Source organism: Schistocerca nitens, chromosome 2 (genome assembly GCF_023898315.1).
Source record: "Schistocerca nitens isolate TAMUIC-IGC-003100 chromosome 2, iqSchNite1.1, whole genome shotgun sequence".
NCBI classification, from domain to species: domain Eukaryota; kingdom Metazoa; phylum Arthropoda; class Insecta; order Orthoptera; family Acrididae; genus Schistocerca; species Schistocerca nitens.
In genome coordinates, this window is record NC_064615.1 from 684,531,418 (window position 1) to 684,551,858 (window position 20,441).

The window sequence follows — 20,441 nt, forward strand, 5'->3', positions numbered from 1 at the left end:
GGATTTTCTCTGCCTCGTGATGACTGGGTGTTGTGTGATGTCCTTAGGTTAGTTAGGTTTAAGTAGTTCTAAGTTCTAGGGGACTGATGACCATAGATGTTAAGTCCCATAGTGCTCAGAGCCATTTGAACCATTTTGAACCATCGCCATGACATTACCTGCTGGGAGTGTAGCTTTGAACTTTCTGTTCCGAGGAGAGGTGGTGTAGCGTCGGTCCATGGAGTGCAGTATTGTTTCCGGTTTGAAGCGATGAATCCATGTTTCACCGGCTGCGACGATGTTTGACAAAACATTATCACGAACAGTCTCGTAACTTGAGAACTTTTGACATTGCAGCGCGTCAGCAATCATGAAGAAGGTAATGATTATAAATAATCCGCCTCGATTGCAAATAGAAACCGGATGTTGTCCTAGGTTTCGGTGCGGATAACCACACCTTCTTCGGAACACACTAAAACTACAAACTGCCTAAAGAGGCATGGCCCAACTTTAGTACAGAACTCCCAAAAGGGCAAGAGACTAACATAAAACGTAAAATAAACGGTAGGTGTGTACCATGTCAATAGCTGTACTTATCTCAAATGTCAGAAGCGTGCTTCCTCACTCCATCCAACGTTCGGTGGGTCGCGGGCTCTCAGGTAAACTGAGGTGGCGCCGGCAGCTATGCCGTGAGAATGTCGGAAAGGAACGCGCATGGGCAAATTGAGAAATCGTCTTCTTCCGTGTGATTGGCATAGAATGTGTTACGGAAGTGATCCGATGACCGTTATTCATCCCCCATATTTTCAGCATGGGTCTAGCTGGTGTTATTTTGTCTGTCCTGCGTGCATGCGTTTTGACCATCCGTGGAATCTGCTATCCCACATATATAGTTTCAGCCTATCCACGTTCTATAGTTCTATAAAATCGTTCTAGAGCTAGGACATTATACATAAACACGCATTAACTTCCTGCGCCTTTGACCCGGTCATCGGGTCACTTTCGTAACACATTCTATGCCAATCACATGAAAGAAGACGATTTCTCAATTTGCCCATGCGCGTTCCTTTCCGACATTCTCACAGCCTAGCTGCCGGCGCCACCTCAGTTTACCTGGGAGCCCGCGGCCCACCGAACGTTGGCTGAAGTGAGGAAGCACGCTTCTGACGTTTGAGCTAAGTACAGCTATTGACATGGTACACATCTACCGTTTATTTTACATTTTATGCTAGTCTTTTGCCCTTCTGGGAGTTCTGTACGAATGCTGGACCATGCCTCTTTAGGCAGTTTGTAGTTTTAGTGTGTTCCGAAGAAGGCGTGGTTATCCGCGACGAAACCTAGGTCAGTCTCGTAACTCACAAGCAATTCCGCACAGATGGTCCTTCGTTGTTGTTTACGGTCTTCTGTTAGGCAACGAGAAATCCAGTGGACACATACCTTTGAACTCCCCAATTGATGGACTAAGGTGTCAGCACTGCCAACAGTGACGTCCAGCTGTGCAGCGGGGTGTTTGATTACGATCTGTCGATCACGTCTAACGACAGTGTCCGTACGTTCCAACATTGCAGGGTCACAGCTGTGTGCGACAGACCGGCACGCAGGAGACTGGGCAGGTTTGTGCCACCTTTTCGTGCGATAATGACAGACGCTTCACCCAACGACTCACTGTGCTTTTGTTCGCTGTCAGATATTCGTAGACATCCTGCAAACGCCTATGAATATCTGCGACGCTCTAATTCTCCACGAAAAGAAACACAACGACAGCTTCCTACTTGGAACTTGCCTCCGCTACAAACGCCATTTTAGATCCTACGGTTGGCGCCGCCAACTTTTAGAACTTCATGAAACTGCAGGGACTGGAGTTGGACTATTCCGCAACAAATCTCTCATTTTTTCAACCGAAATTACCCGAAAAAATGTGTTTCGCTACTTACTGAATGCCCCTCATACAATAAACAATACAGTTGGCAACACTGTGACAAGGTCGCACATGTCACAACAAAACTTGTTGGCATAAGTTGTGGAATGTCCATCATGCATTCCCTTGTCACAGAAACATCCTTAATTAATATGAACGTCGTGGTCACAAAGCGAATAGATTCAACAGGTCCCTTAAAGTGTGGCAGGAGCTTTCTCAGCTTCATCTCCACTACTCAAGAGTACCAAAACTCCTGACATCCACCTGGTCCCCCATTCTAACGAATTTGGGTGCTGCGAGCCAATAGTTCATGGTCCACCAGTATATTTTCTCGGGACCTACAACACGTCTTAGGTAACATCTTACTAGGCTAATAAATCCTCGACTGACCACATGTTAGCCAATGAGGAATCAGTTCTAAATGCAAATATTAAAGCTGGCGGTTTCTGTTTCAGTGTTTCGTGCCTGCCTGCTTTAAAGACATTCATTAAATACCCCAAATTGTGTGGTCGAAATGATGATAAGCAACAAGACAGTCTTCAAATCAAGGTTCAGTCTCTCTGTGAGCGATAGGTTTGGGTAACACGGCGTGGTAGTAGAATGCCTGATTCCTAATACACAAACAAACTCCTCGAAGACTCTGAAGACACGCGGCAAGGACCAGAGATACCAGAAACCCTCCTCAACCGGCGTACGTCACACTGTGCGATCCCTAGTCTATTAAGAAACAACCAGCAGAACCTTGAAAAGGCATCCATGCCTACGACAGCATAAATGTTCTTCTGAATCTTTGGAGGTACAAAGGGGCTGTGACCACCACACACGAACTATCAGCTGGTTTAATGTTTTCCGTGATATGTAATAAGGAAATGTGTTTCTACCTTGATCAAGCACATGTTTCAGAGAAGCATTTTCATCTTCAGTTGAACAGTACACAAATTTTTATGCATTACGATGTTTATCTGTTTTTTGTGATTATAGTATTTACACTACTATAAGTATTGCCAGAAATATTATTATGAAGAATACATATATATCTTATTATTACATACTGGTGTCCACAAGTCTGTGTGGTATTTGTAGCACAGCAGCAATTATTGCATTCCAGTATGTCTTCTCCAATTAATAAATGTTTGACAATTTTTTGAAACGTAATTTATCACTTTTTGCGCCTAATATGATTTTATCGGTTTCTTTCCTTTCTATGCACTACTGTCACTATATTATCTTGCTCTGTAAATAAAAATTCGCTATTTTATCTTTGACTAGCGTTTTTTGAAAGTTACAGTACTATTTTTCAAAAAATCTGTTGAAATGTTTGCTGATTGTGTTTAGGCTTTACGTAATGTTTATTAAAGAGGGGGAGCAGACTATGTACGTAAATGTGTGAGCTTACTTTCTGTAGATCTCGCGTTTTCGTGCTTCTAAGGAGGGTTTAAGGTGTTGAAGGTAAATATGCACATTTATATATATAGTTTGCTCCCCCTCCCCGATCAACATTTCATAAAGCCTAAACACAATCAGCAGACATTTCAATACATTTTTCGAAAAATAGTATCGTAATCCAAAAAACGCTAGTCACGGAGTAAAATAACGAATCTTTCTTTACAAAGTAAGGTCGTATAACGATAGCAGTGCATAGAGAGAAAAAAATCTATAAAATCATATTAGGCCTAAAAATGTGATACATTGCGTAACAAAATATATGTAATAATAAGGTAATAAGGTAATAATCAAGTCTGCAATTACCGTGATCTTGTTAAAGGTCACCACAACCAACTTCAACTTGAAGTAATCATGATGGAACAAATGGAAAGAAATCCGCTACCCCAGGCCCCAGTCAACGGACTGGACTTTCCTGGTCATCGGATTCTGGGGGACCAGGAACATCATGAGGAGAAGAGTCGGAGCTTCTCAAAACCTCTTCGCAAGCACTACCTTGGCACTCTCAATGCAAACACTCTGTTCAAACTTGGAAAACTAAAACAACTGACAGACATGCTAGATAAATTTCACATCAAAATTCTTGCCATTCAAGAGACGCGCTTCGTAGATGAAAACCATTTCGACACAGAACATTACAGGATTTACAAAGGTAAACCTGCGGTCAGAAGAGGAACACCATTATTGTTTGGTACAGGGTTTGCAGTACACAAATCAGTCATGGATAACATCATAGACTTCAATTCAATATCAGAACGTATCTCGACACTGTCCTTCAAATCAGGTAATAAAGCATACACAATTATCAACGCACATGCACCTACAAATGACCATAACAGAAAGAAGCCACAAGAAATTGAAGACTTCTGGGAAGACAAGGAGGAAGTAACTAACAACGTACCAGAAAGACATGTGAAAATTTTAATGGGTGATTTCAATGCGCAGCTTGGTAAGGAGAGAAAATTCAGAGAAATAACAGGCCCATACTCAGCACATATTCGCACGAACAGAAATGGGGAACATCTCATAAAATATTGTCAAAACTTTAACCTCAAAATCATGTCAACACAATTTCAAAAACCAAGACGAAAACTTACAACATGGAAAGCACCCAACACAGTGTGGGGAGAATTTCAGATTGATCATGTGGCCATATCCAAGAAAAATTCGCGGGAAATTCTAAATGTCAGAACACGTAAAGGAGTCTTCGAGTCTGATCATTATTTGCTACAAGTTAAGATTAGGCCAATCCCAAGACTGAAACAGACAGCGCAAAACAAAATAGTCAAACCTGATCCGGAATACTTGAAGATAAACAGGGATAAAATCGTTGAAGAAATTAATAGGCATTCAATAGACACATGGACAGATCTGGCGAAGGCAGTTCAGAAGACTATGTGCTGGGGACAACCACCTAGAAAACGCAAACATAGGTGGTGGAACGCAAATTGTGATGAAGCCATTGAGAGAAGAAAGCAAGCATGGGACAAGTTCAGTAGCTACAGAAATTCAGAAACATGGAAAGAATTTCACGAAGTTCAGAAACTAGCATCGAAGGAAATCAGAAGGGAAAAACGAGCATATGACAATAACAGACTAAAAGAAATTGAGGAAGATTTCAAAAGAAATAACACAAGAAATTTTTACAGAACTTTCAAAGAAAATATTAAGGGCTATCAACCCCCTAGCCTCTGCTTCCGAAGAAAAGATGGATCCATGGAAACAAACACAAAAGAAAACTGTAAAATTCTCAAACATTACTTTGATAAACTTCTTAATTGCAAAAAACCTACAGGAAAATTAACATTCCAAAAGACCACATCTAATGCCGATTCTGATCCACCCACAATAGAAGAGATAGAGGAAATCATAAAACAAATGAAAAATAACAGAGCTGCCGGAGAAGATGGTATTATCGCCGAGATCTGGAAACTCCAAGATGAAAACATCACCAAAAAAATCCATAAGATTATCTCCGAAATTTGGATCACAGAGAAAGTGCCAGAGGAATGGAAATGTGCATTGATCCATCCGTTACATAAAAAGGGTGATAAGTCAGATCCAAACAATTACAGAGGCATTTCGCTAGTACCAGTTACATACAAAATTTTCTCTAAGGTGCTATTAAACAGACTAGAACCACAAGCAGATCTGCAAATTGGGGAATACCAGGCGGGCTTCAGAAAAGGGAGATCATGCATCGAACAGATATGGAACCTGAGAACACTTTTGAAAGTCAGACAGGCAAGAAACACTGTAGTTACCTTTGTGGACTTTAAAAAAGCATATGATTCCATAGACAGACAGACACTCTTTGACGTACTGGAAGAATATGGTATCGACAGAAAAACCAGGACACTTATACAACAGACGCTTACAGACACTACCTCCAAGATTAAGTTCATGGGAGAAATTTCGGAACCCTTCCACATACACACAGGTGTCCGACAAGGAGACGGGCTCTCACCAATCCTGTTCAACATGGTGTTAGACAAAATTATCAAGCAGTGGGAGGAACAAGTTAAAGGAATACAGCTGGGAAGAACACGTGAAACCAAAACAATCATAAAATGTCTGGCATTTGCAGATGATATAGCCATACTCAGCAATAATACACAGGAGGCAAAGGAAGCACTGGAATGCTTGCATGAAATAGCTGCCAAAACAGGTCTGCAGGTATCTTACGAGAAGACACAATATATGGAACGACAGACCAACAATGTACACACCATGCATACTGTATATGGATCCGTAGAAAGAGTCGAAAAATTTAAGTATTTAGGGGAGTACATACAAATGGGAGGATCAAACAAGGCGGCTAACATGGAACGAACGAAGAAACTCCAGAAGGCATACAAACTCACATGGTCACATTATAATAAGAAAAGCATATCGAGGCAGGCCAAACTTAGGCACTACAAAACAGTTGTATTACCAGAAGCATTGTACGCGTCAGAAACAACCACAATTGGAGCATCAGGCATCATAGACACAGAAAAAATAGAACGCAAAATTCTCAGAAAAATATTTGGACCAATTCACAGAGATGGCATATGGATGAAGCGACCTACCAAAGAGCTGTACCAGCACACTGACAGACTAACAGACGCGATCAGAAAACGCAGATTAACTTTCTATGGGCACATACAGAGAATGGACAACAACCGACTTACAAAGAAAATTTTTGATGTAGTAAACAGCTCAAGCAAGAAAACAAATTGGTATCATGAAATAGACGAAGACTTAAGGCAGATAGGGATCAACAGGCAAATGATAGGAGACAGGAAATACTTCAGAAACAAAGTTAGGAGTGCAAAATTTATTGTAAAGGAGAGAAAGAAGACAGGAACATTATGGACAGAGCAAAGGAAACAGGAGCACAGCCAAAGGATGAAGAGATTTTGGGAAGAGAAGAGGAAGAGAGGAAAGAAGTGAAAATTGTGTCATCATGTGATTTTCGAGTTCAAACACTGTCCATAAGGGCAACAATGAAATGAATGAATGAATGAATAATAAGGTACATATTTATTTTTCATTTCAATATTTCTGTCATGGAAATACTATAATCTCAAGAAACTGATAAATATCATAATGCATAAAATATTTGTATACTGTTCGATATATAATAAATAAAACTTATTGAAGATGGAGAAACTTCTCTGATACATGTATGTGTAGTAAAACAACAAAAAATGCTTTTGCTCAAGGCAGAACCACATTTCTTATATATTTTTTATTATTTATTATACATTTTAGTCAGCAAATGTGGACAAGGAAAGGGTTTCGATCACAAAATGATTAGCTTTCCACAATACCAACCACTACCTCAACTTCTGTGGCTGGAAGACAAAATACGCATGCAGCTGTGTGAACCCAGTTATCACTGAAAAGGTTCGTTTTTTCACAGTTCACATCTGTAATATAGGCCAATCAATTTCTACATTGCCCTTGCAGGAACTATCCATTTACTTAACTGTTGGCAGGAAGTTGCTACAGTATCTCTGACAACTACGGCTCTCGCAGTCCTGCTTGCCAGTCTACCTCCAACATGAGGATACATCAGCTGCAAGGCTTCCACATCTCTCACGGCGAACACTTGCTCCTGTCCCATCGTTAATATCATACTACAGAAACACTTGCCTGTATTGGTAATTAAATCCATCGAAAATTTCTTTTTATTGAACATACCTACTAACAAATGGGGTATCACGGTGAATTGCGTTTGCCATGCACTACCCTACTGTTCTGACACCTCTATTTTATCCACTTGTTTAACCTCATGTGCTCACACGAAGTTTAAAACATCCAGCTACCCTGCAAGGAAGACGCTGCTAACAAATCTCTAAATATGACTTTTATCCTTGCCATTTCCTTGGGTAACTCATTCAACAGAGTCCTAATTGCCCCATCAGTTACTGCCAACAAATAATTAATTCTACGTGCTTAATGGATTGCCCTTGCTTGCCGCCTATGCACCAGACCTTGGGAAGGTGACTCAAGTTGGAGAAATTGTAACACTAAATCGACCCCACGATGGCCAATCAGTTACTATTTAATTGATTATTCATGTCCATCTGCTGTCACAAAGTCAATGGCTCTGGTTCGTCCATAACCTGCTTGATCGCTCTGCCACCGTATTCACAGGTGCACGCTCACAAATAGTTGTTTCATAAGACAGCTCCGTCTCGAACTGCCACACTAAAGCTGGCGCTTCCCTAGTGACCATATCTGCAACACCACACAGGGTTGCAAGACACAGTCTCCTGTGTACAATCCAAAACTAGCAGCCTATGGGCACCATCCCCGCACAATACACAAGCATGCTCTTCTACCAGCTGTAGTGTAGGATTTGGTAGAGTCGGGTTTGGGCTGGTGGTTGCGTTTTATCAAGCCATAAACATCTGCCTTGACAGTTAAAAAAATAACAATCTGACAAACAGAATTTAAATATATGGCTTAGTTATAGTTTCTGAAGCAGGAGCATTAGAACTACACAATAAATTAATTACAATTTTTTCAGCACAATAATAAAACAATTAACACTGGGGGCAACAACAAGAAAACTAACAGTTTACAAAATGACAATAGAATATTTAACTTGGCTTTCATATGTTTGCACTAAATTAAGTACTAGATCTACTAATCACTCCCACTCCTGGATTTGAACTGTCATCCTCCCAAAAGTGAGTTCACTTTACTGACCACTATGCCACTTCCCTGGGTTTCATAGAAAAGAACAGTTTTGTATCATTTATTGCCTACATTATCGATCAGTTCGTGTCAGAAAATCGACAGACTCTGACTGCATCCACGTGGTCAGTAAAAAAAAGTCACCTACCAGAATCCCTTAACTGCGTACATTAAATTTTCCAGTATACTGAATAAACATCAAAACAATACGAGACACACATTTTCTTAATTTAAACAATAATAATCTAGATATTAAAGCAACACCATACTTGAAAGGCCTCATGAACTGCAAGCAAAAACACTGAAAATTAGTCCAAGACTCAATAGTAAAACGATTTTAAATAGATATCCTACAAGATTGCACTTTCATGCAACATCTTGATGCATCCGCAGAAGACGTTACCAGCTTCTACAGAATTCTCACGCAATGCATATACCTTGGTACAAGAAGAGCAGCCAGGCGTGTAAAGACTCTTCGGTTTTTCTTGTCAGTCCACTGTAACCGCACCCAAGCCTCCACTCCCTAACGGTCCACACTTCAGACAGAATGTGCCGCCACCATAACATGTGAGATATTGTCAACCTTGGCTACAGGGTTATAATGAGTTCTCTGCCCAACGATTGTGTGTGCAAAATTGAGAACCACAGACCGACTACCAGGTACCAGCTTCTGAGGCCTTACCTATTTACAGCCATGTTTATCTCCGTAACTATGTAGTCTGCGTGTCTGGCACCTATGCGGAGGACTCGCTTTCAAATCCCAGTATTGCTAGCGATTTTCCTTGCTGGGAGGACAAGAACGGGGTGCGCTCAACCTTGTGATACCAACTGAGAAGTAACGGCCCCAAGATCTGGGAAGCTGACAACGGTCAGGACTGCACTGTGCCAAACCCACGTCCCTCCGCGCCATTTGCATGACGATAACATGGCGGCCAGTCGGTGCTGAATGGCCCAACAGGCTAGTAGGCGGAGCTTTAGCTTTTTACTTATAATTACCAACACGGTAAATATTTAATACAATAAACAAAGTCTTGCAGTTTGAATATGACTCCCAGTTTTTCCACCAATAGGACGTTACTTCTTTTATATGAGTGTACTGTGCAGAAGACTCGACCACATCCATCATTGTTTCCCTTAGCGATGGTGCACAATATTAAGTTAGAAAAGCTTTTGAAAAATGCGGCCATAGCAGAGGCGTTACACACACTTTGCGAACGTGGAAACTACTCACTGAGTTAACATCGTTTATGAACAGATAGAGGGAGTACCACATTATACTTTCCACGTCTTCAAATGTTTTGATAAGGATTCATTTAACAACAGACCTCCGAAGAGTGATATCTAAGGCAAGTCCTCCACGTTCGTTCTGTCTAGAACGGTCGATCAAAAAGTTTCTTTTCGAAGGCCGTACGGTCCAAAATCGGTATGCCAACAAGGTCAAATTGCTGTGACCATTAAGGCAATCATTCCAACGACGCACAAGGTTGAAGATGTCCGTGTCCTGCCGCGTGAAGTAGCCTGATGTACGTCCTCGTCCCTTCAAGGCCTTTTTGAAGGAACTGGAGGCATCACAATCGCATGGGGAGAGATCAGAACTATAGGGTGCATGTTCGAGAGTCTCCCAGTTGTGTTGGCGTAACGTCGTGTTACAAAATTACAATATTTGCAATATGGGGACGTGCGTTATCATGAAGCAGTGACACCTCTTTTCGCAATATTTCACACAGGTATTCCTCATTCTCCAATGGATGCCTACCGGTATTTATCCTTCGGCAGATAAGAAAAGAATAATAGACATCGGTCCGGTTTGGACACATTTACTAATAAAGTCGCCGTATTGATATGATGGAATTAAATTTTCGTTCTGACACATGAGTCTTAACTTTATCTCCTACACTGACAGACGTTCAAGAAATGAATTAAAAGTTGTGCCACCACCAGGAGTCAAACCTGGGTCTCCTGCTTAACTAGGCACATGTGCTAGATATTACCCTACTGTAACAGTATAGCTAACGCACCTGCACGGACTACACTAGTCCATTTCCCTCCCTAACACAAACTACAAATCACTTTGTCAACCCATTTTCCACTTCTTAAATCGTCAATCTTGCCGAGGCTCTCCGTTATTGGAATAGCACCCCCCCCCCTTTGCAATGGAGAAATCCTGCCTGTAACTGAGGTACGGCCAAGCTGGGTGTAGTGGCTAGCACATCTGCCTACTAAGCAGAAGACACAGTTTCAAGTCCCAGCGGTAGCATAAATTTTAACTCATTTCTTCAGCTTCTGTCATTATCGTCGTCGTAGTTCACGTATCAGCATTTATCGCACGCACATCGTAAACACACGAAAGTCACACTAACCCCTTGCCTACATTTCGTTGCTTATATCCCTGCATCCGAGTCGCGCTATGTTGCATTTACCATGCAGCAACGTCCTGAAACGGAAACTATTTCATCGCCCCTTATACACTACTGGCCATCAAAATAGCTACACCACGAAGATGACGTGCTACAGACGCGAAATTTAACCGACAGGAAGAAGATGCTGTGATATGCAAATGATTAACTTTTCAGAGCATTCACACAAGGTTGGCGCCGGTGGCGACACCTAAAACGTGCTTACATGAGGAAAGTTTCCAACCGATTTCTCATACACAAACAGCAGTTGACCGGCGTTGCCTGGTGAAACGTTGTTGTGATGCCTCGTGTAAGGAGGAGAAATGCGTACCACCACGTTTCCGACTTTGATTAACGTCGGATTGTAGCCTATCGCGATTGCGGTTTATCGTATCGCGACATTGCTGCTCGCGTTGGTCGAGATCCAATGACTGTTAGCAGAATGTGGAATAGGTGGGTTCAGGAGGGTAATACGGAACGCCGTGCTGGATCCCAACGGCCTCGTATCACTAGCAGTCGAGATGACAGGCATCTTATCCGCATGACTGTAACGAATCCTGCAGCCACGTCTCGATCCCTGAGTCAACAGATGGGGACGTTTGCAAGACAACAACCATCTCCACGAACAGTTCGACAACGTTTGCAACAGCATGGACTATCAGCTCGGAGACCGTGGCTGCGGTTACCCTTGACGCTGCATCACAGACAGGAGCGCCTGCGATGGTTTACTCAACGACGAACCTGGGTGCACGAATGGCAAAACGTCGTTTTTTCGAATGAATCCAGGTTCTGTTTACAGCATCATGATGGTCGCATCCGTGTTTGACGACATCGTGGTGAACGCACATTGGGAGCGTGTATTCGTTATCGCCATACTGGCGTATCAGCCGGCGTGATAATATGGCGTGCCATTTGTGTTACACGTCTCGGTCGCCTCTTGTTCGCATTGACGGCACTTTGAACAGTGAACGTTACATTTCAGATGTGTTACGACCCGTGGCTCTACCCTTAATTCGATCCCTGCGAAACCCTACGTTTCAGCAGGATAATGCACGACCGCATTTTGCAGGTCCTGTACGGGCCTTTGTGGATGCAGAAAATGTTCGACTGCTGCCCTGGCCAGCACATTCTCCAGATCTCTCACCAATTGAAAACGTCTGGTCAATGGTGGCCGAACAACTGGCTCGTCACAATACACCAGTCACTACTCTTGATGACCTGTGGTGTCATGGGCAGCTGTACATGTACACGCCATCCAAGCTCTGTTTCACTCAATGCCTCGGCGTATCAAGGCCGTTATTACGGCGAGAAGTGTTTGTGCTGGGTACTGCTTTCTCTGGATCTATGCACCCAAATTGCGTGAAAATGTAACCACATGTCAGTTCTAGTATAATATATTTCTCCAATGAATACCCGTTTATCATCTGTATTTCTTCTTGGTGTAACAATTTTAATGACCAGTAGTGCATATCAGTTGACATAAGGTTTGTTATGATAAACTTATGAGGTTATACAAAATTTGACCTTACGCTGTCACTGTCTGTAGTCTGGAAAAGGTTCATCTTGTGTCTTACTCTATCTGAGCAGATGCGGCACGAAGGCATTTCTGGAGAAATTAAGTTCGACGCGAGAGGTCGGCGAATGGGCTTCGAGCTGGAGGTGCTGGAGCTGTCAGCGGCTGGCTTCAAGAGGGTCGGCACCTGGACGCCGGAGGAGGGCTTCCTGGGTACCAGGACGGAGACGCAGACGCTGGAGGAGACGCAGAACATCATCCAGGGCCGGCACCTCATCGTCTCCTCTAGACTGGTCAGTACTGGGGCACCGCCCGCACGTGTAGGACTACTGCCCTACTGTAACCTTAAGCAATATCTGCAGTCCTGTGTTGGTCACAGTTCTCGAGAATTGTTTTCATAAAAAATCTGTAATTTGTATAATTATCCATGTGAAGCTATATCTAGGTTGTACAGACTGCACAAAAAAGCTACCCATATTGTTACAAGGTCTGGTACTGATCAAAAGAAAATAAAACTAAAAAAGTTATTCACTTATATATATATATATATATATATATATATATATATATTTGTTTTGATCAGTACCATATATATATATATATATATATATATATATATATATATATATATATATATATATATATATATGCCATTCCTTTGCAACTCTGCCTGAGTGTCCATACAAGATCATGAAGCCTGTTAATACCCTGAGATACAAGCCCAGACACTGGATATGAACAATTACTAGCGTGATCTGACATAAAATTGAGCATGCATCATGCATACGGCAACGATTGCACAAAGGGCAACGAAAGGAAGAGGACGGGGGGTTCTAAAGTAGCACAATTGGGTTTTCAGTTACATCATTAACCGTTAACCTCGTATCACACAACCACAGGTGACTTAAAATATTGTCTGATAAGCTCGATTCGTCTGTTGCATACACTACTCACTAGCCTGAAAATACATTGAGGCCACACAAGTCGTGGGATAGCTATAGGCATCTCGTATACAGATGGCGACAGTATCGCGTATACAAGTTACAAAAGGTCAGTGCATTGGCGGAACCGTCATTTGTACTCAGGTGATTCATCTGAAAAGGTTTCCGACGAGATTATGGCCGCGCGACGGGTATTAACAGGCTCTCTACACGGAGTAGTAGTTGTAGCTAGACGTCATTTCGGAAATCGTTAAAGGATTCAATATTCCGCGATCCACAATGTCAAGAGTGTGCCGAGAATATCAAATTTCAGACATTATCTCTCACCACGGACAACGCAGAGGCCCATGCCCTTCAATTAAGGACCGAGGACAGCGGCGTTTCCGTAGAGCTGTCAGTGCTGAGAAACAAGGAAAACTGTGTGAAATAACCACAGAAATCAATGTGGGATGTATGACGAGCGTATCCGTTAGGACAGTGCTATGAAATTTGACGTTAATGGGGTATGGCAGCAGACTATCAACACCAATGCCTTTGCTAACAGCACGGCATCCCTTGCTGCGCGTCTCCTCGGCTCGTGACCATATTGGTTGTACCCTAGATGACTGGAAAACCGTGGCCTGCTCAAATGAGTTCCGATTTCAGTTGGTAAGAACTGATGGTAGGGATCGACTGTGGCGCAGACCCCTCGAAGCCATGCACTGTTCAAGATGGCAGTAGCTCCATAAATGTGTGGACTGTGTTTACATAGCATGGTCCAACTGAATTGATCATTGACTGGAAATGGTAATGTTCGGCAACCTGAAGACTATTTGCACCAAATCATGGATTTCATGTTCCCAAACAATGTTTTCATGTCACCAGGCCACAACTATTCTCAACTGATTTGAAAAATACTCTGGACATTTCGAACGAATGATGTGTCCACCCAGATAGCCCGACTTGAATTCCAAAAAAGTTTATGGGACATACTCGGGATGTCAGTTTTTGCACAACATCCTGCACCAGCAACGCTTTCGCAGTTTTGGAGGCTGTAGGGGTAGTGTGGCTCAATATTTCTGCAGGGAGGTTCCAACGACTTACGGAGTCCATGCCACGTCGAGTAGCTGCAGTATGCCGGGAAAAAGGAGGTCCGACGTGATATTGGGAGGTATCCCATGACTTATCAACTCAGTGTAGTGAACTTGTTTGGTGAAGGCGAAAGTTTACTATGGTGCCGTCTCCGCAGTTGTGTAACTCCTCAAACTTCTTTACAGATGCCTTACATGGACTTACTGAAAATTCTTGCAAAAAAAATGAATAACGCACTGCAATGATGCGTTGCACCAGTCTTGATCAGATTGGAGTAGAAGTAAATGGTGCACATCTTGTATGATGCAGATATTATGTATTCAAACATAGAATTGCGGTACGCGTGGTATAATTTGTGAACAAAGAAGGTGTAAGACAATGAATTCGAGAAACTCAAATTTATGAAAAAAATACATGAACATACGTGATGAACAAGTCAACAGTTATATTTTAGGACAACATCAAATCACAACATCTAACATCCCTCCCTAGTAAAAAGAATTTTATAAGTAGTTTAGAAAAAGATTAGCAAGTGAGAGAAACTGCTGGTAAGTCACTTGACTTGACGGATGGTTAACCAGGAGATATTTACCCACCACCACGAGTTCTCAAGCAATTGAAAGCAGCACAACACCAACAAACGCAAGTCCAATGCACATAAAGTGACGCGAAAGGACACGATTTTACGTAATTTCAACACTATCCCAGTTTTCTTATAATACACTGGTAACCAAAGTTAAAGCAACACACCACCATTTCCCATTCCTATGTCTAATTCTCGATATAATCATACGAACTGTGAACAGACGTCTGTACAACCGTATTGTGCACGGAAGATGGCATGCCGGTCAACGGACAAACATACCAACGATGACGTGAGGGCACCTATCGAACGGGATAGTGTTTGCTGGGTAGTCCAATATCCACAGTCACTGTGTACATAGTCAAAGACGGCGCACAGAGAAGACTCCCACCAGACTCCCTGAGGCGAGGGGCTATAGGAAGAATGGAAGCAGGACAGTTGATGGGGCCCGATGGCTTAACGTGAATCGTTCTGTTGTTTCTCGGATGTGGTGACAGTTTATAGAAACCGGAACTGTATCCCGAAGACCACAGCAGGGCCGACCACGTGGACATCAGAAATAGAGTACCGTCGGCTGTAAGGGCACGAGGGTATCGCCTGAATACTGCACGGCAACTGGCATCTGACCCAGCAGTATCCACTGGACTTGGTGCATCGAGGCAGAGTGTATACAGAAGACTTCAGCTGACTGGCCTTTATTGTTGGAGACCTGTTGTATCTGTAGCTCTGATGCGTCTTCACAGAAGGGACGATTTAGACTGGAGTCGTTAACATGTGACATGGGCGGTCGGACGGTGGACCAATGTTATTTTCACAGATTAATCCCGATTTGGCCTGGAGAGTGCTTTCGACGGATTCGCATCTGAACGGAACCTGGAATACGATTTGGGGACCCAGACATTGTGGGAAGGGACCCATTAGGATCCCTAATGATGTGGACAGGGATTGTGTTGACCAACCGAAAACCTCTTCATGAAATTGTATGGGTGAACTGACAGGGTTTACCTACTGTCAGGTATCGTGACGAGATCTTGGGACCTCATACGAGGCTGTTACTAGATGCTGTGGGCCCAGACTTCGTACTGCTGGAAGATAATTCTCGACCTCACAGAGCAAGGATGGTTGGCGTGTTCTTGGAAACGGAAGATAGTGCAGGCATGGGGTGGTCTGCTCGCTCTCTCGATTGTAATCATATAAGGCATGTCTGGGACGCACTAGGGAGGCGGATTGCATTACGTCAGCATCCACCATCCACTCTCAAACACTCCCTAGCAACTATGCGCAAAGAATGGGCGTTATTGCCTCAACATGAGATTCATGACATCATTCGCAGCAGACTCATCGTTGGCAAATCTGTGTGGATGCTAGAGGCGGTCACGCTTCATACTGAGCACATTAACAGTAGTCTGAATGTGTGTGCAGACGCGTTTAGTTTGAAAAAAAAAAAAAAAAAAAAAAAGAAACGAAGAACTCTTTGCCTATACTTATGCATGTGCAGTTGATTACGTTCTGTGTTCTGTACCCTGGTCCTACTTTATCACCTCTTTGTACTGTTTCGGGCAAAATAAACGCAACCTTGCAAAATTTCCGTTTGTTGCTTCAATTCTGAAAATCAGTGTATGAATAGAACCCGAATGCCCGCAGCTTGCAGCAATATCATCATTCTGCTGAAAGTTTCTGGTCGAAATCGCCCGTATCACATACACAAAATAGGTGTATTAACTATTTCTTCTCCGTTCTGCAGCCCCGGTTGAGGGACGAAACGAAGTCCTCCCGTGTTACAAACTGTACGAGGAGAACAACGGAAATACGCGCACTCGGCGTGCATCAAAGACTGTCAAGCCATCCCCCTGAGACTGAGAGTGGATGACAGAAACTAGCTTCTTGAAAAATATACAACATTTTGTATCACATGATCACTGCTCAGAAGACTTTCCTTTCTTGGTATTAATTGACAACCATAGTTCCCATTTATCGGCTGAAGTATTAGATTTTTGAAAGGAAAATTGTGTTACAGTTTTGTCTTTTCGACATCACTGTAGCAACAAACTACAGTCCATAGAGAGAACTGCTTATGGCCCCTTTAAAAATTTTGTAAACTCAGTGTGTGATGCATGGGTGGCAGCAAGCAAGCGACGAATGATAATGTACGACCTTCCAGGCATTGTGAAAATTGCACTGCCAAACGCATTTGCACCCAGAAATACATTGACTAGATTCAAAATGCAGACATCTCCCCCTTAAACAGGAACATTATCAATGATAGTGACTTCCTGCCTTCATACTCGTACATAACAGATACGCCGAATCCTAATGCCATTGGTTGTGGTTTAATTGACTGTTCACGAATACAATGGCAGGCCTATGCTGTCAGCAAGCGCGCTCGTTAAATTAGACGTCACAGCAGCCGACGAACCGTGCTTTCCAACGCCTGAAGAAGTCAGGCCATTTTAGAAATCTCAATAGAGAAGAAAGACAATCAACGAACGAAAAAGAACTTGAGCAGTACTGACAGACACTCCAGTGAAAGACGTATTACAGCACGAACAACAAGCCTCCACAGACAGAAAAGAAAACATTTTAAGGAGAAATATGAATATTCCGTGTAAAAGGAATTGGTCGTCATAGTTAAGACAAATCATATGGTAAAACTTCTCAAAGAAAGGACAGAAAGAAATTAGGCATTCGTAAGAACGTTCTTCAAGATGAAGGAGATGAGGACGAGGATGCCCTGTGCCTTAGATTTCTTAAACAATTTTCTCAAAGCAATCCAAGAATGGATTCAATGCACAAGTTGTGTGCTCATCTCTCATTTGTTAAAAATTACATGAAATAACATTTTTATGGATGTTTGAGCTGTGAAGACATCTATCGAGCATTGAGACGAAAACCGATGAAAGATCTGGACATATTATTCTAACTTTTATTATAACAATGATAATACAAATTAAAGACTGTAAAGTTTGTCGTGCATTTGCAGGAATTTGTATTAAAATAAAGAGTAAGTTTTAAAGCCTATATATTTTCAGTTAAATTCAATGATAAAATTAAATGGACCAACTTGCTCTCACTGATGGGCTAACTTGCCCCTTGAATGGGGCAGCTTAGGCCATGTGGTATTACTGGACTAAATATTTTTTTCATAAATAGACAAATAGTGAGAAGCCTTAACTACTTAGTTTTAAAGGTGCTGAAACTATGTACCAGTGTTTCCACATAAGAAAATCAACAGAAGCAAAGCTGGAAAAAATCAAGAAGAACAAAATAGCGCAACCTGCTCCGCTCCTCCATAATGCTGTTACGTTGTACAGTGAGGTGAGGAAAGTCGTGGGATAGCGATACGCACATCTACATCTACATCCATACTCCGCAAGCCACCTGACGGTGTGTGGCGGAGGGCACCTTGAGTACCTCTATCGGTTCTCCTTCCTATTCCAGTCTCGTATTGTTCGTGGAAAGAAATATTGTCGGTATTCCTCTGTGTGGGCTCTGATCTCTCTGATTTTATCCTCATGGTCTCTTCGCGAGATATACGTAGGAGGGAGCAATATACTGCTTGACTCCTCGGTGAAGGTATGTTTTCGAAACTTCAACAAAAGCCCGTACAGAGCTACTGAGCGTCTCTCTTGCAGAGTCTTCCACTGGAGTTTTTCTATCATCTCCGTAACGCTTTCGCGATTACTGAATGACCCAGTAACCCAAGCGCGCTGCTCTCCGTTGGATCTTCTCTATCTCCTCTATCAATCCCATCTGTCATGGATCCCACACCGGTGAGCAGTATTCAAGCACTGGGCGAATAAGTGTACTGTAATCTATTTCCCTTATTTTCGGACTGCATTTCCTTAGGATTCTTCCAATGAATCTCAGTCTGGCATCTGCTATACCGACGATTGATTTTATATGGTCATTCCATTTTAAATCACTCCTAATGCCTACTCCCAGATAATTTATGGAATTAACTGCTTCCAGTTGCTGATCTGCTATATTGTACCTAAATGATAAAGGATCTTTCTTTCTATGTATTCGCAGCACATTACACTTGTCTACAATGATACTCAATTGCCATTCCCTGCACCGTGCGTCAATTCTTTGCAGATCCTCATGCATATCAGTACAATTTTCCAATGATACAACCTCTCGATATACTACAGCATCATCCGCAAAAAGCCTCAAGTGAACTTCCGATGTTATCCACAAGGTCATTTATATATATTGTGAATAGCAACGGTCCTACGACACTCCCCTGCGGCACACCTGTAATCACTCTTACTTCGGAAGACTTCTCTCCATTGAGAATGACATGCTGCGTTCTGTTATATAGGAACTCTTCAATCCAATCACACAATTGGTCTGGTAGTCCATATGCTCTTACTTTGTTCATTAAACGACTGTGGGAAACTGTATCGAACGCGGAAGTCAAGAAACACGGCATCTACCTGGGAACCCGTGTCTATGGCCCTCTGAGTCTCGTGGACGAATAGCGCGAGCTGGGTTTCACAAACACATTTACAGATGGCGATAGTACACAAGGTATAGACGGACACAGCATTGGCAGAGCTGTCGTTTGTTTTCAGGTGACTCGTGTGAAAAGGTTTCCGACATGATTATGGCTGCACGATGGGAATTTTGAACGCGGAATGGTAGTTGGCACTAGAGGCATGGACATTCCATTCTGAGATCGACAGTGTCAAGAGTGTTTCGAGAATACCAAATTTCAGGCACTACCTTTCACCACAGACAATGCAGTTTCTAACAGCCTTCACTCAACAACCGAATGCAGAGGTGTTTGAGTATATTTGTGTATATTTGAGTATATTTGCTATATTGAAATAACCGCAGAAATCAATGTGAGACGTACGACGAATTTATTCGTTAGGATAGTGGGGCGAAATCTGGCGTTAATGGGTATGACAGCAGGCAACCGACGCGACTGCCTTTGCTCACAGCACGACATCACCTGCAGTGCCTCTCGTGGGCTCGTGACCGAATCGGTTGGATCTTAAACGACTGGAAAACCGTGGCCTGGTCTAAGAGTCCCGATTTCTGTTGGTAAGAGCTGATGGTAGGGTTCGAGCGTGGCGCAGCCCCACGAAGCCATGGAATGTGCAAGCTCGTGGTGGTGTGGTGGTAGCGGCTCCATAATGGTGTGAGCTGTGTTTACATGGCATGGACTGGGTCCCCTGCTCTAACTGAACCGATCATTGACTGACTAGTTGGTAATCATTCGCAGCCATTCATGGATATAGTGGGCTCCATAATGCTGTGAGCTGTGTTTACATGGTATCGACTGGGTCCCCCTGCTCTAACTGAACCGATCATTGACTGACTACTTGGTAATATTCGCAGCCATTCGTGAATTTTGTGGCCTCCATAAAGGTGTGAGCTGCGTTTACATGCATGGACTGGG

The 20,441-nt window shown here is 42.7% G+C and overlaps 1 protein-coding gene across 2 annotated transcripts in view; it reads left to right on the top strand.

Annotated features, from left to right (window-relative positions):
• Positions 1-20,441, top strand: part of LOC126236825 (glutamate receptor ionotropic, kainate 2-like) — a 320,846-nt gene that overhangs the window by 177,477 nt on the left and 122,928 nt on the right. For both annotated transcript variants that reach the window (XM_049946425.1, XM_049946426.1), the window contains one exon: positions 12,514-12,732. In XM_049946425.1, coding sequence (XP_049802382.1) covers positions 12,514-12,732 — 219 coding nt within the window. The remainder of the gene's footprint in view (positions 1-12,513; positions 12,733-20,441) is intronic.